Source organism: Oncorhynchus tshawytscha, linkage group LG02, assembly GCF_018296145.1.
Source record: "Oncorhynchus tshawytscha isolate Ot180627B linkage group LG02, Otsh_v2.0, whole genome shotgun sequence".
Taxonomy (NCBI): domain Eukaryota; kingdom Metazoa; phylum Chordata; class Actinopteri; order Salmoniformes; family Salmonidae; genus Oncorhynchus; species Oncorhynchus tshawytscha.
The window spans coordinates 15,967,998-15,988,195 of record NC_056430.1 but is presented as its reverse complement, the minus strand read 5'-3'; the positions used below and the strand labels follow the sequence as shown (position 1 = coordinate 15,988,195).

The 20,198-nt window shown below is 42.9% G+C and overlaps 1 protein-coding gene across 4 annotated transcripts in view; it reads right to left on the bottom strand.

Annotated features, from left to right (window-relative positions):
• LOC112220915 (semaphorin-3F-like) overlaps positions 1–20,198 on the bottom strand; it is a 106,821-nt gene that overhangs the window by 6,688 nt on the left and 79,935 nt on the right. For all 4 annotated transcript variants that reach the window (XM_024382890.2, XM_024382897.2, XM_024382904.2 and 1 more), the window contains 5 exons: positions 18,570–18,663; positions 17,241–17,360; positions 14,179–14,318; positions 12,860–12,974; positions 767–836 (listed from right to left, as the gene is read on the bottom strand). In XM_024382890.2, the coding sequence (XP_024238658.2) occupies positions 767–836; positions 12,860–12,974; positions 14,179–14,318; positions 17,241–17,360; positions 18,570–18,663 (539 nt within the window). The remainder of the gene's footprint in view (positions 1–766; positions 837–12,859; positions 12,975–14,178; positions 14,319–17,240; positions 17,361–18,569; positions 18,664–20,198) is intronic.

Below are 20,198 nucleotides of genomic sequence, written 5' to 3'. Positions count from 1 at the left end.
TGTGTTGTGCTGTGGAGGGGTGTGGTGTGCTGTGGTTGTGTGTGCTGTCCTGTGGTGTGCTGGGTGTACAGTATATTACTATATTAGTACATTCTGTCGAGGGGCCTATCATTAGCACTACAGTAGTTTTAATCAATTGGGCTTCAAGGGGGATGATAACTGTGGCGAGTTAGCATGGAGGCCTTGGGTGAGACGGGGAAACAATTACAGAGCACTTCTCTCACAGACACACATACCAGCATATTTATTATGACTGGGTGTGTGAGTGTGAGAGCGAACTCTCTCTGTGTGTATCCTCCACACAAAATCTACTGTTGCATATGTGGGGGCAGGAGCTGCGAGCCGTTTCCTTGAATCCTAATGCTGTGCTGAATGATGGCTTGTTATCAAAGCCCAGCCATGTGGGAACACAGGTTAAGTCTCTCACTGGAGACCCCTTCCCCTCTGTGCTACGGACTGACTTCCTCTTCTGCCTTTGTAGTGTGCAGAGCAGACTGTGTGGAATAGGCTGTTTCAATAACAGAACGTGTTACACAGGTGCCTTCGGGCAGAATGAATATGGATGGGAGACGGGAAACCACGGGGGGGAACCAAACATCTGAACCACTGACTTCATATTTTCTACAGGTCTGCTGAGGAGATCTGATTGAGTGAAAGCTGAAAGGGGTTGTATTGTTCTTCAATGAGACAGATACAGTGGTAATGACAGTGGTAATGATGTGGTTGAATTAACTGAGACAAATAACACAGTCAATCAGTGGCTCACCCTGAAACTGAGAACACTCCGTAGATGACAGGATTCTTTGTGTCTTGAGTTGGCTGGATGTACACGTCCCCTGTTAGACACAAAGATAATTACATATTGCTAAAAGTGGCACTGCAAACATTCTTTCACAATCACAATACTATCACAGTATGAAGGACTCTGGTAAAACACTGTTAATCTGAGATAAACATGGAAGGATGGTGTCTATTCTCTTCTGTCTCCCTTAGCTAAGCGGGGGATCTATTATTCCAACTGGGATTCCTGAGCAGCCAGAGCTAATTCAAAGCCTGATGTACGGACAGTTTCTACTTCCGGTATTGACACAGGACAGGAGGCGGGTTCAAGGAGAAGACCTTTTGGATTGGACAGCACAGCGGTGGTTAGGTTTGTTAGCCGCGTTTCCGGCCATAATGGGGTCCTGAATCAGAACCCTTCCAGATTAGACACTGATTCCTGCATCTCAGAGGGGGAAGGTAAAAAAATTGAGATCTGTGGTGTAACAAAGCTTTAACGGGAGCCATATGCTGCCCATGACTGTCAGAGCTGAGGTAACGGGACCCTGTATCCTCCAGTGGTTTAATGAGTTAGAAATGAAAGGAAAAACTATAAAGGGGAAAATGTAAATCAATTTTGAGTCGACTACCTCAGTTGAGAAGTATAACACTTCAGCCCCTTGTTGGAAACACAATTCCTGGGTAAAGGTTTTCCATTGAGAGAAAAGTGAAGGGGACAGGGAGAGTAGATTGGACGTGTTAGCCCACAGTCACAAGTCATTGGAAAGTTCAATAACTATGAATGTCTAATGATTAGATGATGCATGAAACATTATACTCTCCATGTATAACTCTGGACCACTGTCATGGGCATTTATGAAGCCAGACGTTACTCGATATCGAGCCTCGTGTATATATATATATATATATATAAAGCAGCTCCACACCCTGACTCTACCCTTTCAGATAAATCTCTCAGCAAATATCAAGTTGAAATGTAAAAACCCTCAAACAACAAAACAGCAGCTCTCTCCATGTACACACTCACCAAATCTCACTGGATTAAGAGTAGAGTCGTATAACGAAATGTTATTTTGAGTTTATCATGCATTAAGATTGTTTGACCAAAGAATAAACCAAATCCGCTTTGACCCACCACTCCTTATTTTTGTAAAGAGAGATTCTTGGCCTCTTAGAAAAGCTGTAACTGAGTTTCTTTGACATTCATGAGTGTGTAAAAATACATTTTTTATTGCCAGGACATGAGAATGACAGGTAATGGCCGCAAACAAGAACGGGAATGAACTTTTGGCTAACAGGAGAGACATTCATAAAACATCGGACGCCAGTTTGACATCCCTCCTGGCTACAGACAGAGAACTTCAATCAAATGTGGAACAAGTTGCATCATTTTCTTTTATTCTGGACCTTTTTGTTTTTATTTATTTATTTATATTCTGGACTGAGGAGGAGTTTCTAAAGTCAGTAGTGTTCCTGCAAAAAGAATGCTCTGTTGTTAATGCTAAAATATCATAACTATGAGAGAAATTGTGTTATTTTGTGTATTTTCATTTTTGTCAATGTGCATGTATAGTTTTATTAAGGATAACCAATAACCTTGCATTTTGCCTTATGCTGATTTTACAAAGACCATTTATATCAGGAAGAAAACTAATGCAGCATAATGATCTTCAATAGTTGGAGTTTCATTCCAAAACGCTCTAGATCAATTTTCAGAAATATTGGTAAATGAGCTGTTATTGTTTAAAGAAATTATGAAAGAGATTGGTGTGTTTTTTCACTATCTAATCATGGCATGTTCAATGACAGACATGTATTTGTTTAAAATCGATCACAAATCATGTTTATTTGTATTTTATTTTTACAAAATGCTATATATCCACATCACTCTCAGAGAAATAATAGTTTCTGATGAAAAAACACAAATGTGAAAATTGGTTGATACAGCGAAAATTGGGCTGAGACAAGTTTGATATGTTACAGTAGATAAATGTGACAATGTGCATTCACAAAAGTCTCTTCTGAATGGTCATGGTGGGTAAACAGAGAGACATAGGGTCTGATGACTGTAATGACTGCATTACCAAAAGATGGTGTATGGTCTCTACCCTGTGGACCCGTCCGACTGCAAAGCATTACAAAAGTATATGGTCTCTACCCTGGGGACCCGTCTGACTGCAAAGCATTACAAAAGTATATGGTCTCTACCCTGGGGACCCGTCTGACTGCAAAGCATTACAAAAGTATATAGTCTCTACCCTGGGGACCCGTCCGACTGCAAAGCATTACAAAAGTATATGGTCTCTACCCTGGGGACCCGTCTGACTGCAAAGCATTACAAAAGTATATGGTCTCTACCCTGGGGACCCGTCTGACTGCAAAGCATTACAAAAGTATATGGTCTCTACCCTGAGGACAGCCACCTAGCACTGTTGTTTTGTTAGCAGTGTTTCTGAAGTACAGCCACCTAGCTCTGTTGTTTGGTTAGCAGTGTTTCTGAAGTACAGCCACCCAGCACTGTTGTTTGGTTAGCAGTGTCTCTGTAGTACAGCCACCTAGCATTGTTGTTCTGTTAGCAGTGTTTCTGAAGTACAGCCACCTAGCTCTGTTGTTTGGTTAGCAGTGTTTCTGAAGTACAGCCACCCAGCACTGTTGTTTGGTTAGCAGTGTCTCTGTAGTACAGCCACCTAGCACTGTTGTTTGGTTAGCAGTGTTTCTGTAGTACAGCCACCTAGCATTGTTGTTCTGTTGGCAGTGTTTCTGTAGTACACTCACCTAGCACTGTTGTTTGGTTGCAATGTTTCTGTAGTACAGCCACCTAGCATTGTTGTTCTGTTAGCAGTGTTTCTGTAGTACAGCCACCTAGCATTGTTGTTCTGTTAGCAGTGTTTCTGTAGTACAGCCACCTAGCACTGTTGTTTGGTTAGCAGTGTTTCTGTAGTACAGCCACCTAGCATTGTTGTTCTGTTAGCAGTGTTTCTGTAGTACACTCACCTAGCACTGTTGTTTGGTTGCAGTGTTTCTGTAGTACAGCCTCCTAGCATTGTTGTTCTGTTAGCAGTGTTTCTGTAGTACAGCCACCTAGCATTGTTGTTCTGTTAGCAGTGTTTCTGTAGTACACTCACCTAGCACTGTTGTTTGGTTGCAGTGTTTCTGTAGTACAGCCACCTAGCATTGTTGTTCTGTTAGCAGTGTTTCTGTAGTACACTCACCTAGCATTGTTGTTCTGTTAGCAGTGTTTCTGTAGTACACTCACCTAGCATTGTTGTTCTGTTAGCAGTGTCTCTGTAGTACAGCCACCTAGCACTGTTGTTTGGTTAGCAGTGTCTCTGTAGTACAGCCACCTAGCACTGTTGTTTGGTTAGCAGTGTCTCTGTAGTACAGCCACCTAGCACTGTTGTTTGGTTAGCAGTGTCTCTGTAGTACAGCCACCTAGCACTGTTGTTTGGTTAGCAGTGTCTCTGTAGTACAGCCACCTAGCACTGTTGTTTGGTTAGCAGTGTCTCTGTAGTACAGCCACCTAGCACTGTTGTTTGGTTAGCAGTGTTTCTGTAGTACACTCACCTAGCACTGTTGTTTGGTTGCAGTGTTTCTGTAGTACACTCACCTAGCACTGTTGTTTGGTTAGCAGTGTTTCTGTAGTACAGCCACCTAGCACTGTTGTTTGGTTAGCAGTGTCTCTGTAGTACAGCCACCTAGCATTGTTGTTCTGTTAGCAGTGTTTCTGTAGTACACTCACCTAGCACTGTTGTTTGGTTGCAGTGTTTCTGTAGTACAGCCACCTAGCACTGTTGTTTGGTTGCAGTGTTTCTGTAGTACACTCACCTAGCATTGTTGTTTGGTTAGCAGTGTTTCTGTAGTACAGCCACCTAGCACTGTTGTTTGGTTGCAGTGTTTCTGTAGTACACTCACCTAGCACTGTTGTTTGGTTAGCAGTGTTTCTGTAGTACAGCCACCTAGCACTGTTGTTTGGTTAGCAGTGTTTCTGTAGTACAGCCACCTAGCACTGTTGTTTGGTTAGCAGTGTTTCTGTAGTACATGAGAATGAAGTAACAAAATAAAATGGCCACTGGATTGATGGAAATAATCATGATATCATTCTGCCAGGTAGACATAAACTACTTTGTAGCTAGTTAACATTTTATTGAGAAGGTTTTTGGGAAAGCCTTTCCATCTACCAGAAGACGGTTAGGCTTATCATTAGGATCGCTATATTTGTTCTTGCTCCTTAATTATTTGAAAGCCCCTCTCAGCCCTCCTCTCAGCCCTCCTCTCACCACCATCTCTCAGCCCCCCTCAGATGGCTCTTCTGGGCTCCACAATTAAACTGTAATCCTTACGGTGAAACTGCCACGTCCGCTTGCAATGTTACAACAATAAAGACGTTATTGCAAACAACCAACACTGTTTTCCCCCTCTGACATCATTGCATGTGCGATAGAAGAGCACAATATGTACGGCAAAAAAACAAACAACGGTTGTCAGTGGTACTGTTTCCCCCTACTGCGGATTCCATCTTTATGATAGAGACTTTAGACATCCGTCACGTGTGATGGATAGCTGTACGTTCAGTGGTGACAAGCCTAGTATGACCTCACTGAGTGTGTCCCAGACTGCTCTCAGACTGAGGGAAACCTATTGACCTGCAGGAGGGACTGTTAAAGAGGTGATGACATTGACGGAAGACGAGAGAAGTAAGAAAAATAGACATGGACATTGAGTAAGAGTTGAGTACTGCTGAACACAAGTGTGTGGTTTGGGTAGTCATGTTGTATCAAAACAAATGGTCCTTCACAGCCCTCAGCCTAAGGCTGAAATGAGCCTCCACTAGGCTACAGGCCTAATATATAACAAACACAATCAAGTAATGATTGATGGCAGCAGTAAAAACAAATGACCTGCAATAAAACAAAATCACATCAGTTATTGTGATTGCATTGGACCGCTAATGAAATATGTCCCACTAATAAGGGTAGCCTAGTGGTTAGAGCGTTGGACTAGTAACTGGAAGGTTGCAAGTTCTAAACCCTGACAAGTTACAAATCTGTCGTTCTGCCCCTAAACAGGCAGTTAATCCACTGTTCCTAAAATAAAAATTTAAAAAACTAGTTTTCATGATCATTTCAAGGAGACTCCTCAGAGTCAGACTTCCTCAACACAGTGCATTTCACTGATGTTTTCCTTAGATGGTGAGCTATCAGTCATCAGAGATGTGAGTGACAGGCAGGGATGATCCCTCTAACCCTGCAGGGTGCCCCCCTGGCTGATCCAGAGACAGACCTTAAAGCCCTGCGCCTCATTACCAGTCCTCCCTAGACACCTACACACACCTCTACTCTCAGCACTTCCACTGTTGTCTTATTGAGGCAACCTGATCCCAGATCTGCTTATCGTACAGGAGTGATGTTGATGTACACAGCTGGGTGGGACAGCGATATCTTAACCACTGCAGTACCTTCCTCAGAATTCCAATCTGTTCCCAGGTGCAGAACGTGTACAGACGGACATTCTGTACCTTGCAGAATAATTAATCAAACAACATTGTAACAGTCATCAACTCTTTGCTGATTTCCTTTTTGCCCTAAATCAAAACTATACCAGAGAGCAGAGCTGAAGAGATGGCATTTTGCTACACCCGCAATAACATCAGCTAAATATGTGTATATAAACCAATGAAATTTGATTTGATTTCAGTGAAAACACAATGGAAGAGTTACTGTGTGTGAGGAATCTGTGCTTGGCTATGGGGGTGCATGTGGAATCTGTCAGCAGATCCATATACACTCTTGTTTTCTATTAGCCGGGTCATGGCGTCACATTGATGCTTTCACTCTCCACCAGCTAGGCTCTCAATTAGGGCTGTGGTGGTCACGACATGTTGTCAGACGGTAAATATCAAACAAATGACTGCCCGTCTTATGGTAATTGAGCGTTAACCATCAGAAGAACGTTTAGCTTCTCCAGGCCTCCAGCATACAAGCCGCTGATGCACGTCTTGGGAACATCAACATTTAAAAAAGTCGAATAAATCCATTTAATATACACAACATCACAATAAATCCATTATCTAGATCATTTAGCGGACAATATATGTTTATACATTTCATGCCATTATTTTAAATTATATAATTTTATAGTAAGAAGAATACATACTGAACAAAAATATAAAAGCAATATGTAAAGTGTTGGTCCCATGTTTCATGAGCTGAAATGAAAGATCCCAGAAATCTTCCATACGCACAAAAATCTTATTTCTCTAAAATGTTCTATGTGCAATAATGTGCACAAATGTGTTTATATCCCTATTAGTGAGCATTTCTCCTTTGCCAAGATAATCCATCCATCTGACAGGTGTGGCATATCAAGAAGCCGATTAAACAGCACAATCATTACACAGGTGCACCTTGTGCTGGGTACAATTAAAAGGACACTCAAAATGTGCAGTTTTGTCACACAACACAATGCCACAGATGTCTGAAGTTTTGAGCGAGCGTGAAATTGGCATGGTGACTGCAGGACTGTCCACCAGAGCTGTTGCCAGAGAATTTAATGTTCATTTCTCTACCATAAGCCACCTTTCTCTACCATAAGCCACCTTGTTTTAGAGTATTTGGCAGTACGACCAACCGGCCTCACAACCGCAGACCACGTGTAACCACGCCAGCCCAGGACCTCCGCATCTGGCTTCTTCACCTTATGGGATCGTCTGAGACCAGCTACCCGGACAGCTGATGAATCTGTGGGTTTGCACAACCGAAGAATTTCTGCACAAACTGTTTGGGATGCTCTGGATTGATGTGTATGACAGCGCGTTCCAGTTTCCGCCAATATCTAGCAACTTCACACAGCCATTGAAGATGAGTAGGATAACATTCCACAGTCCAAAATCAACAGCCTGATCAACTCTATGCAAAGGAGATGTGTAACGCTGCATGAGGCAAATGGTGGACACACCAGATACTGACTGGTTCTGATACACACCCCTACCTTTTTAAAAAAGATATCTGTGACCAACAGATGCATATTTGTATTCCAAGTCATGTGAAATCCATATATATACACACAGTGCATTCAGAAAGTATTCAAACCCCTTAACTTTTTCCACATTTTCTTACGTTACAGCCTTATGCTAAAATGGATTAAATATTTTTCCCCTCATAAATTTACACACAATACCCCATAATGACAAAGCGAAAAACAGATTTTTAGACATTTTTGCAAATGTATTACCAATAAAACAAAGAAAGACATTATTTACATACTAAGTATTCAGACCATTTGCTATGACAATAAGTTGAGCTCAGCTGCATCCTGTTTCCACTGATGATCTTTGAGATGTTTCTTCAACTTGATTGGAGTCCACCTGTGGTATATTCAATTGATTGGACATGATTTGGAAAGGCACACACCTGTCTATATAAGGTCCCACAGTTGAAAGTGTATGTCAGAACAAAAACCACACCTTACAGCCCCTGGAGTTTGCCAAAAGGCACCTAAAAACTCTCATGAGAAACAAGATTCTCTGGTCTGATGATACCAAGCTTGAACTCATTGGCCTGAATGCTAAGTGTCACATCTGGAGGAAACCTGGCACCATCCCTACGGTGAAGCATGGTGGTGGCAGCATCATGCTGCGGGAAAGTTTTTCAGCAGCAGGGACTGGGAGACGAGTCAGGATTGAGGGTAAGATGAACGGAGCAAAGTACAGAGAGATTGATGAAAACATGCTCCAGAGTGCTCAGGACCTCAGACTGGGGCAAAGGTTCACCTTCCAACAGGACAACAACCCTAAGCACACAGCCAAGACAATGCAGGAGTGGCTTGGGTCAAGTCTCTGAATGTCTTTGAGTCGCCCAGCCAGAGCCCGGACTTGAACCCAATCGAACATCTCTGGAAAGACCTGAAAATAGCTGTACAGTGACGTGTGTCATCTAACCTGACAGAGCTTGAGAGGATCTGTAGTGAAGAATAGGATAAACTCCCCAAATACAGGTGTGCCAAGCTTGTAGTGTCATTCTCAAAAAGACTCAAGGCTGTAATCGCTGCCAAAGGTGCTTCAACAAAGTACTGAGTAAAGGGTCTGAATACTTATGTAAATGTGATATTTCAGATATGCACTACCATTCAAAAGTGTGGGGTCATTTAGAAATGTCCTTGTTTTTTGTCCATTAAAATAACATAAAATTGATCAGAAATACAGTGTAGACATTGTTAATGTTGTAAATGACTATTGTAGCTGGAAACGGCAGATTTTTCATGGAATATCTACATAGGCGTACAGAGGCAACCATCACTCCTGTGTTCCAATGGCACGTTGTGTTGTCTAATCCAAGTTTATAATTTTAAAAGGCTAATTGATCATTAGAAACCCCTTTTGCAATTATGATAGCACAGCTGAAAACTGTTGTACTGATAAAAGAAGAAATTAAACTGGCCTTCTTTAGACTAGTTGAGTATCTGGAGCATCAGCACTTCTGGGTTTAATTTCAGGCTCAAAATGGCCAGAAACAAAGAACTTTCTTCTGAAACTCGTCAGTCTATTCTTCTGAGAAATGAAGGCTATTCCATGCGAGAAAATGCCACGAACTGGAAAATCTCATACAACGCTGTGTAGTTCTCCAATCCTAGAACAGCACAAACTGGCCCTAACCAGAATAGAAAGAGGATTGGGAGGCCTGGTGCATAACTGAACAAGAGGACAAGTACATTAGAGTGTCTAGTTTGAGAAACAGATACCTCACATGTCCTCAACTGGCAGCTTCTTTAAATAGCACCCGCAAAACCATTCTCAACGTCAACAGTGAAGAGGCGACTCCGGGATGCTGGCATTCTCAGAACAAGAATAGACTGATGAGAAATGTCTTTGTTTCTGGCCATTTTGAGCCTGTAATCGAACCAACAAATGCTGATGCTCCAGTTACTCCAGTGTACTCCAGTTACTCTAAAATGTCTAAAAAACAGTTTTTGCTTTGTCATCATGGGGTATTGTGTGTAGTTTGATGAGGGAAAAAAATTCTTTAATCATTTTTTGAATAAGGCTGTGATGTAACATCATTTTGAAAAAGTCAAGCTGTCTGAATACTTTCCGAATTAACTGTATATATACATTTTAAAAACAAGGCAGTTGTGATGGAAACAGGAAGTTTATATACTCTTGAGTACAAAGCTGTCATCAAGATGTGCAAAGCTGTCATGAAGAATCTAGGTGTGTCCAAACTTTTGACTGGTACTGTATATACAGTCGGAAGTTGACATACACTTAGGTTGGAGTCATTAAAACTCGTTTTTCAACCACTCCACAAATGTCTTGTTAACAAACTATAGTTTTGTCAAGTCGGATAGGACATCTACTTTGTGCGTGACACAAGTATTTTTTCCAACAATTGTTTACAGACAGATTATCTCACTATATCACAATTCCACTGGGTCAGAAGTTTACATACACGAAGTTGACTGTGCCTTTCAACAGCTTGGAAAATTCCAGAAAATTATGTCATGGCTTTAGAAGCTTCTGATAGGCTAATTGACATAATTTGAGTCAATTGGAGGTGTACCTGTGGATGTATTTCAAGGCCTAGCTTCAAACTCAGTGCCTCTTTGCTTGACATTATGAGAAAATCAAAAGAAATCAGCCAAGATCTCAGAAAAAAATGTAGACCTCCAAAAGTCTGGTTCATCCTTGGGAGCAATTTCCAAATGCCTGAAGGTACCACGTTCATCTGTACAAACAATAGTACGCAAGTATAAACACCATGGGACCACGCAACCATCATACCGCTCAGGAAGGAGACACATTCTGTCTCCTAGAGATGCAAAAGGTGCAAATCAATCCCAGAACAACAGCAAAGGACCTTGTGAAGATGCTGGAGGAAACAGGTACAAAAGTATCTATATCCACAGTAAAACGAGTCCTATATAGACATAACCTGAAAGACCGCTCAACAAGGAAGAAGCCACTGCTCCAAAACCGCCATAAAAAAGCCTGACTACAGTTTGCAACTGCACATGGGGACAAAGATCGTACTTTTTGTAAAATGTCCTCTGGTCTGATGAAACAAAAATAGACTGTTTGGCCATAATGACCATTGTTATGTTTGGAGGAAAAATAGGGAGGCTTGCAAGCCAAAGAACACCATCCCAACTGTGAAGCACAGGGGTGGCAGCATCATGTTGTGGGGGTGATTTGCTGCAGGAGGGACTGGTGCACTTCACAAAATAGATGGCATCATGAGGCAGGAAAATTATGTGGATATATTGAAGGAACATCTCAAGACATCAGTCAGGAAGTTCAAGCTTGGTCACAAATGGGTCTTCCAAATGGACAATGACCCCAAGCATACTTTCAAAGTTGTGGCAAAATGGCTTAAGGACAACAAAGTCAAGGTATTGGAGTGGCCATCGCAAAGCCCTGACTTCAATCCTATAGAAGATTTGTGGCCAGAACTGAAAAAGCATGTGCGAGCAAGGAGGCCTACAAACCTGACTCGGTACCACCGGCTCTGTCAGGAGGAATGGGTCAAAATTCACCCAACTTATTGTAGGAAGCTTGTGGAATACTACCCGAAACATTTGACCCAAGATAAACAATTTAAAGACAATGCTATAAAATACTAATTGAGTGTATGTAAACTTCTGACCCACTGGGAATGTGATGAAAGAAATAAAAGCTCAAATAAACCATTATCTCTACTATTATTCTGACATTTCACATTCATAAAATAAAGTGGGGAACCTAAGGGAATCTTTACTAGGATTAATTGTCAGGAATTATGAAATACTGAGTTTAGATGTATTTGGCTAAGGTGTATGTAAACTTCTGACTTCAACTGTATGTATACATATATTTTTAGATTAATTTATTTAAATTGACTGATTTCCTTATATGAACTGTAACTAAGTAAAATCTTTGAAATTGTTGTATGTTGCATTTATATTTTTGTTCAATGTAATTTAACTTATTTGATTAAAATAGAAAGGATATTTTTCCCATTCCTGAGCGAGTGCGCATGTGAAGTGGCTATGTTGAGTGTAAAAGTGATAATTTAAAACAGATCTTATACTCTAGATGTAGAGTAATTTGACAACTTTAGTTGAGAATAATACAAACCTTGGAATGTCTTAGAAATCAAAACATATGGGCTGCATGATGTGACTATATTGATGATTTGAAAAAGTCTAATAAAATACACTTTCGCTATGTTTCTTGCCTCAGGCTGCACATGCTGTTCTCTCATTAAGTGATAACATTCTCATCCATCAGACTATTTTCAATTCAATCTCGCCTTTACTAATATTTTAAATTTGTTTTGATTTAAAATGGCCATCATCAGATAGGTAGGAACAGGGGTCGGGGTAAAAAGATGTCATCCAAATGCACTCAAATAGTACATCACTGGGTCCAAGCTTCCTGCCATCCAGGACCTATTTTTATACATTTTTTCTTAACTCTATTTCTTGAACTGCATTGTTGTTTCAGGGCTTGTAAGTAAGCATTTCACGGTAAGATCTACACCTGTTGTATTCAGCGCTTTCCTTTGGTTCCCTTTTCAATTATGCCAGGTAGGCTACTCTGGTTTTACAGCTGAGCAATGTGCTTAGCATCTGAGAAATAAATATAGTAGCAGTAGAAAGCCTCTAGCTCCATACCGCCCTAACTCTGTATGCCATGGGCTCTCCAACCCTGTTCCTGCAGCTACCCAGTGCTTAGTTTGCAAAACCAAGTGAAATCTGTTCAGGAACATTGATAGTAACATGTTTTCACAACCAAACATATTTAATTAAACTGTTGACAGTGTTGTTTAAAAAAAATGCTTTTCTGTAGTGCGTCATGTGCATTAGTGCAGTTTGGAATGGTTCAGAAGAACTCAGATGTTACAGAAATACTACAGAAAGATGACAGAAAGTGGGTTCTGAACTGATGGTTTGTCCTTTTACACACTTTCCCTTTTAGGTTGAGTGGAGCAGACTATGTTTAGTGTCTAACAGTTGAGGGTAGGACAACGCTTGAGGAGCATTGTAGAGTTACTGTAAGAACATAACAACTAGGCTGTACCACTGTTGGGAAATGATGCCTACTTACGGAGTTCATCGAAGTGGGTCTCTATGCCGTCCACCCCAGGCACAGAGCAGATGAGTCTGGCCTTCAGGAAAGTGCTCCACTTGTTGACCAGACAGCAGTGTCCACCATCATCATTCTGCAGGGGGGAGGCAAACACAACAAGTGGACCGGTCCACAGATTCAAACCAACAGCTGTTTGATACAGACAACTAGCAGCCAATACTAGCTTACAGAGAAGTTGAGAGTGAAAACATCAGATCTGTGGGTCAGTCTGTCCACCCCATCTGTTGTGGACAGATGCCTGCCCCTACAGAGAGGTGGGGAGGGAGGTGATGCCCATGGAAAATTACTCACAGCCCAGTAATCCTTGCAAAACATTACGAAACGTGTTCATTATGAAATGTCCAAGTTAAAAATCATAGCATGCTATTTATGCAACAATTTATATTGGAGTAATATGCTACTGAACATCATGCAAAGGTTAGAATATTCTATTGTTTTGTAGCTCCTACACAAAAATGTTATGTACTCTGAAATTGTATCAACATGAGCACTCTTTCTACCATGTATTATGTGTATACTGTATCCTTAATGGCCATGTACTCTTAAAAATCAGCATCCGGCACAACCAGAAGAGGACTGGCCACCCCTCACAACCTGGTTTCCTCTCTAGGTTTCTTCTTAGGTTCCTGACTTTCTAGGGAGGTTTTCCTAGCCACTGTGCTTCTACATCTGCATTGCTTGCTGTTTGGGGTTTTAGGCTTGGTTTCTGTATAAGCACTTTGTAACATCTGCTGATGTAAAAAGGGCTTTATAAATACATTGATTTGATTTGAGGACAGTGACTTAGGGTCCAGAGACAGACAGGACCAATGTCCCAACGGTCCCATAGGAGACGTGCAGCAAGAGGGGGAAGGTTTGCACACAGCACAGGGTTACCCTCTGACCCCCTCTAAGGGTAAACAACGTTCTGAGTCACTGCAGCCACTGGATACGTACATCATTAGATCAACATTACCCTGAGAGTGTTATGTGTATGTGTGTTTATGTGTATATACTGGAGGCCAAAGGCAAACTCTCCCACTCCAACAGAATATCACAGGGGACAACAAGCATTCCCTTTAGTTTGGTTTCTTAGACTCCTCATTGGCTGTTGAGGAAGTGGGGGGCAGCGATGATTTAAGGGGATTTTCCAAGGAGACCCCTCTACTCTGGGGATGTCTCAGTATCAGGAGTGGCAGGGTACTGGGTTTGCAGGCTCAGAGGTCACAATATGAGACGAACCCTCACAATTGCAGTGAGAAAACATTTGCAGATAATGTGGTAGTGTGGGCACTTACCAGACAGATCCTGCCTATCCTGGACTGGGCCATGGGACTCTGGCCCATCTCTGAAGCCTTCTCCCGGAAGAAGAAGTACAGCTTGTCATCATTCTTCTCAGCACTGTCTGGGATGAGGTGTGCCTTGATGAATATGGGATCTGAAAATAGAGAGAAAGAGCGAGAAAGGAAGAGAGAGCAAGAGTGAGAGATAGAGAGAGAAAGAAAGAGAGAAAGAAAGAGAGAGAGAGAGTTGAAGACGAGACAGATGCTAGTGAGAGTCAGTTGAGGCCTCAAGCTGAGCACATGTCACTACATTCCAAATCAGTTTTATTAATCTCACTGAATGAGCACAATATGGCATCAACCTCTCTTCCCCATGATAGCTCACTGATTAGGGCACTGCTGGACAAATCAAACTGATCCTTTCCTCCCTGCTGCAACAGACACAACCCATATGGGGGCAGACCATGTGGGATGGGGGAGTACATAGAATAGGTTAGAGATGAGTTCATTAGTCACAGGGATGCAGCTGGAACTGCTGGGTACAGTGAAAATCTTATGCTGAGGGCTCCAACAGCACAGGTCAAAATAAAATACAAATAAGAAAAGAGAAGGAGAAAAAATCTAGATAATAATAATAATCTATACACATTTACAATTGTAGCAATGATAAATTACCATTGGGTGGTGGGGGCAGGTTAAGAATCTGTTGGGGGATGCCCATAAGGGGAGCAGCAGGGGAGGAAGTGAGAAGTGAATGAAAAAACAGTAATAAAAATAATAATATATACATATTTATATTGTAATAGTGATAAATGTCCATTGGGGGGGCAGGGTAGGAAGTCTGGGGGCAGGAGGGAGACAGGGGGAGCAGGTTGGCTATTCAGCAGCCTGATTTTTAAAATGTTTTATTTCACCTTTATTTAACCAGGTAGGCTAGTTGAGAACAAGTTCTCATTTGCAACTGCGACCTGATAAAGCATAGCAGTGTGAACAGACAACAACACTTGTTTACTCCAAGTTACACATGGAGTAAACAATTAACAAGTCAATAACACAGTAGAAACAAAAAAAATGATGGTCTGGGGGTAGAAGCTATTGGCCAGTCTTCAAGTTATTGCCCTGATGCTCCTGTACGGTCCCCGTCTGAGAAGCGGGGAGAACAGGGCATTGCTCAGGTGGCTGAGGTCCCTGATTATCTTCTTGGCCTTCCTGCGACACCTGGTGTTGTAGGTGTCTTGTAGGGCAGGCAGTGTACCCAATGGTGCGTTAGGCAGTGTACCACCCTCTGTAGCACCTTGCAGTCTGCGGCGGTGCAGTTGCAATACCAGGCTGTGATGCAGCCCGACAGTATGCTCTCAATGGTGTTCCTGTAGAACACTGTGAGGGCCCTCAAGGACAGGAAGAATTTCTTCAGTATCCTGAGTTTTAAGAGTCGCTGTTGTGCCTTCTTCACAACATTCTCTGTGTGGGTTGACCATTCCAGCTTCTCAGAGATGTGCACGTTGAGGAACTTGAAGTTTCTGACCGTCTCCCCATTGATGAGGATGGGGGCGTACCCAGCCTGGTTCCGCCTGAAGACCACAATCAGCTCCTGGCACCATGCCGTCAGAGTGCCTACGTCCTCCCTGTAGGTTGCCTGGTCATTGTTAGTAATCAGGCCAACTACTGTCATCAGAAAACTTGATGCAGTCGTGGGTTTATAGGGAGTACAGGAGGCGACTGAGGACACACACTTGTGGGGCCCCTGAGTAGATAATCAGTTTTGAGGAGGTAACGTTGCTTACCTTCACTACCTGGTGGCGGCCTATCAGGAAGTCCAGGGCCAAATTGCATAGGGAGGAATTCAGTCCCAGGGCCGTGAGCTTTGTGGTGAGCTTAGAGGGCACTATGGTATTGAAGGCTGAGCTGAAGTCTATGAATAGCATCTTCAAATATGCATTCCTTTTGTCCAGGTGGGTGATGAGAGTGTGCAGTGCAATGGCGATTGTGTTGTCTGTGGATCAATCAGGGCGGTAGGTGAATTGTTGAGTGCCAAGTGTGTCGGGGAGGGAGGAGGTAATGTGGCCTTTGACTAGCCTCTCAAAGCACTTCATGATAACGGAGGTGAGTGCTACGGGACGGTAGACTTATATGGGGGGTTGACCATGTGGGTTGTGGGGTGGGGTACATAGACTCATATGGGAGGTAGACCATGTTGGGGGTGGGATATGTGAACCCATATGGGGAAAGCAGGATGGATCAGGACGTCATAGTGTGGCCTTGGGACTGATGAACAGGACTCAGGTGGAGATGGGGAGTACCTCCTGCCGTGGACTCAGCCCTACTAATCAATGGTGACACTTTCCTCTCAAAAACACTGACCTCCCAAACACACTGACTTCCCAAACACACTGACTTCCCAAACACACTGACTTCCCAAACACACTGACTTCCCAAACACACTGACTTCCCAAACACACTGATCTCCCAAACACACTGACTTCCCAAACACACTGACTTCCCAAACACACTGATCTCCCAAACACACTGACTCTCCCAAACACACTGACTTCCCAAACACACTGACTTCCCAAACACACTGACTTCCAAAACACACTGACTTCCAAAACACACTGACTTCCCAAACACACTGACTTCCCAAACACACTGACTTCCCAAACACACTGACTTCCCAAACACACTGACTTCCCAAACAGATCAATGCGCAGGGGTACAAGGTATTTGAGGTAGGGCAGCCAATATGCTCTTGCAAACTCTAATATAATGAACTGTTATGCCATACATCCCAGACATGAAATGCTACCAGACATGTATGGCATGACAACAAACCATAGAAGACTTGGCTACAGAACAAACGTGACAAAACATTTCCTACTGTATTGATGTGATAGGCATTGTTGACTTTTTAATGGCTGAAACAGCTAGAGGCTTAGACCATATAAACAGTATGACATACAGAGGTGCTATGAGACAGAACAGGAATGTAGAGACTGAGGAATCAATTGATACCTGATGGAAATATAAAGACAAATGCCATAGAGAGATGATGTCTGCCAGGATGAGACGTGAGACGTTACCATTTAACCATTTGGAGTTGTATTGATCCGTCCTCATGGCAGTCTGTTTCCCTAGAGTACGGAAGATGGACGCATCTGTCCCCATGAAGTCAATGTAGACCCCAGCATAGAGCTCCCCATCTGTCAATCAGAGAAAAAGAGATGAATGGAATGTTATAGAAAGTCAAAAACCTATCGGTTGACAGGAGGTAAACCATAGGTGATTCGTGACTTACCGTCACGAATATGGCCCTGTTTTCTGTAGGACAATAACACATGGTACCCCTTCCCTCCACATAACCAACCAGCTGGTGGCCAGGGTCAGGCAGGACAGTGAGGAGGGAGGTCCCAGGGCAGACACTGGGGACCTGTGGCAGGATGTGGGGATGTAGTCATTGGCCCTGGTCTGGTCATGGTAAGCAGTGTGGGGTGGAGGTCTGGGAAATGCCCGCCACCAGTTGCTTGTGGCTGAGTGTGCGAGTGAGCAGGTGCTGCCCCAGTATGGGACCTGTTTAGAGTGTTGACAGATCTCCCGAAAGACAAGGCAGTATTTTCCTTCTATAATCCCATCAGATCGAACCCCTTCACACTGGGGTGGGTTGGCAAGGTGACCAAACATGGCAGAAAAACTGGGGTCAAGAGAGGTACATAGAAAGCCCCCGTATAAGAGGATAATTCCTTGTTTTGCATCTGCGTTATTGTGGTATGACTGGCTGTGTTGTAGGTCAGTTATGTAGCAGCTGAGTCGCTACAGTAAGTGGATGCTAGTTAGTTCCGCCCCGGTCAGCTCTAGGTGTGGGATGACATGGGAAGTCACAGAGCGGGGTCATGGGAAGTGTCACACACCCTGGGTGGCTGGGAGGTCAGTGGAGCCATGCCAGAGAGGAAGAGGTCAACAGCTAAGTCTGACCAACTGTCTGCAAGCTGGTGTCAACACCAGGCCACCTATTGATATGAGAACTTACATACCGACACATGCTACTCCCTTTATCCACAAATTACAGTAAATACACTGTGCAGTACATAGATGAATACTTCTCAATACAGCAATTCACTTTTCAGTATACTTTTATGATTATGAGAATAGTATAACAATGGAATTTTTTACATCATCACAGGGTAACTACAATTGAAGAGAAAATGGTTTTAAAAGAGGCAGAAGTTTTTGAATGAGCAAGATCTGGTGTGACTTGCCAGTCGTGCATTGATTCCACAGGGGTTGGACTGACCATAAAGACTCTTTGTGGGGAAGAGGAATATAGCTTGACTTTTGTTTCAATAACAGAGACACTCAATTCTTCCAATATTGGAACAAGTGACCTGAGAGAGAAGAGGTGAACAGGCACTTACTGATCAAAGCTGAGACGCTGTTGAGTTTAGGGTCGTAAGGACATTTGCCTTTCCCCGAATCGACTTTGCCTGGCTCTAAACGGAAGATATATTCCTGTAATAGATAGCAAATCAAATGTTATTTGTCACATGCTTGGTAAAACAACAGGTGTAGACTAATAGTGACTTGCTTACTTACGGGCCCTTCCCAACAATGCAGAGAGAATAATAGAAAAATAATTGAAAGATAATAACACATGGAATAAATAGACAATAAGTAATGATATCTTTATACTATATACACAGGTTACCAGTACCGAGTTGATGATAACTTGGCTATATGCACGGGGTACCAGTACTGAGTCAATGTACAAGGATACGAGGTAATTGAGATAGATAAGTACATATAGGTAGGGATAAAGTGAGGACAGAAACAATTAAATATGTAAACATCAATTATTCTGTTGTTTCCATTGAGAACACAGTTGATTCAGACCTTATTTATGTATTACAAGTGATTTGGTTTTTACATAATGTAACCCTTTGCAGGGAAATTCAGACACAAGGAGGATATATAGGGAATGCAGGTTGTTTATTGGGATGAGTCTTGTCCTGGAGGCAGAGCTGAGTGATTTTTACTAGATGGGTGGGTTGCAAAGTCAGCATTTGCCCTAGAACAAGCATTTGCTTTTTGGTCATAATTAAAGTTAGGTTTAGGCATAATGTTAGCAGTGTGGTTAAGGTTATGGTTAGCTTTAAAATCAGATTGTATGACTTTGTGGCTATGCCAGCTAGTGACTACCCTGCAGAGCTGCCTCTAGTACATGAGTCATCCCAATAAAGGTTGGCACACAAATATGTGTCCTTGTTTCTAAGCACAGGTCTGTCAAATGCTGTGTTAGTGTGCTGAACCAGACATCTATGTAAAACACACTCACACACCTGTATTAGCTATAAGCAAGGGAGTATGAAGTGTATAAGGTCAGTGTATAAGGTTATTGGCAAAATGGAGTGCTTGAGCAAAAATGAGAAGAGCGTTCCAAAACGAATCCACCATGCTCCTAATGTTAGAGATGTGGAGAGTGGCTCTGAAGTCCATGAGCCAGGACGGCATTGGCTTTGTGTCAAGTAGCTTACTGTACCCTTGAGGATTGGTAATAATAATGCTTATTTTATTTTAGAATATGTGATTAGACCCCATTTCTTCCACATCATAATCAGCGGCGTCCATTTTGGATGTCAACAGGCTGTACATGATGACAGGGTCTGTCAGACACCAGATGGGCACCTGACCCAGGTCTCAGACCCCAGCCCCTTTCTACAGTAGCCTCCCCAGGTTCCAGACCCCAGCCCCTTGCTACAGTAGCCTCCCCAGGTTCCAGACCCCAGCCCCTTGCTACAGAAGCCTCCCCAGGTCCCAGACCCCAGCCCCTTGCTACAGTAGCCACCCCAGGTCCCAGACCCCAGCCCCTTGCTACAGTAGCCTCCCCAGGTCCCAGAACCCAGCCCCCTGCTACAGTAGCCTCCCCAGGTCCCAGACCCCAGCCCCTTGCTACAGTAGCCTCCCCAGGTCCTAGCCCCTTGCTACAGTAGCCTCCCCAGGTCCCAGACCCCAGCCCCTTGCTACAGTAGCCTTCCCAGGTCCCAGAC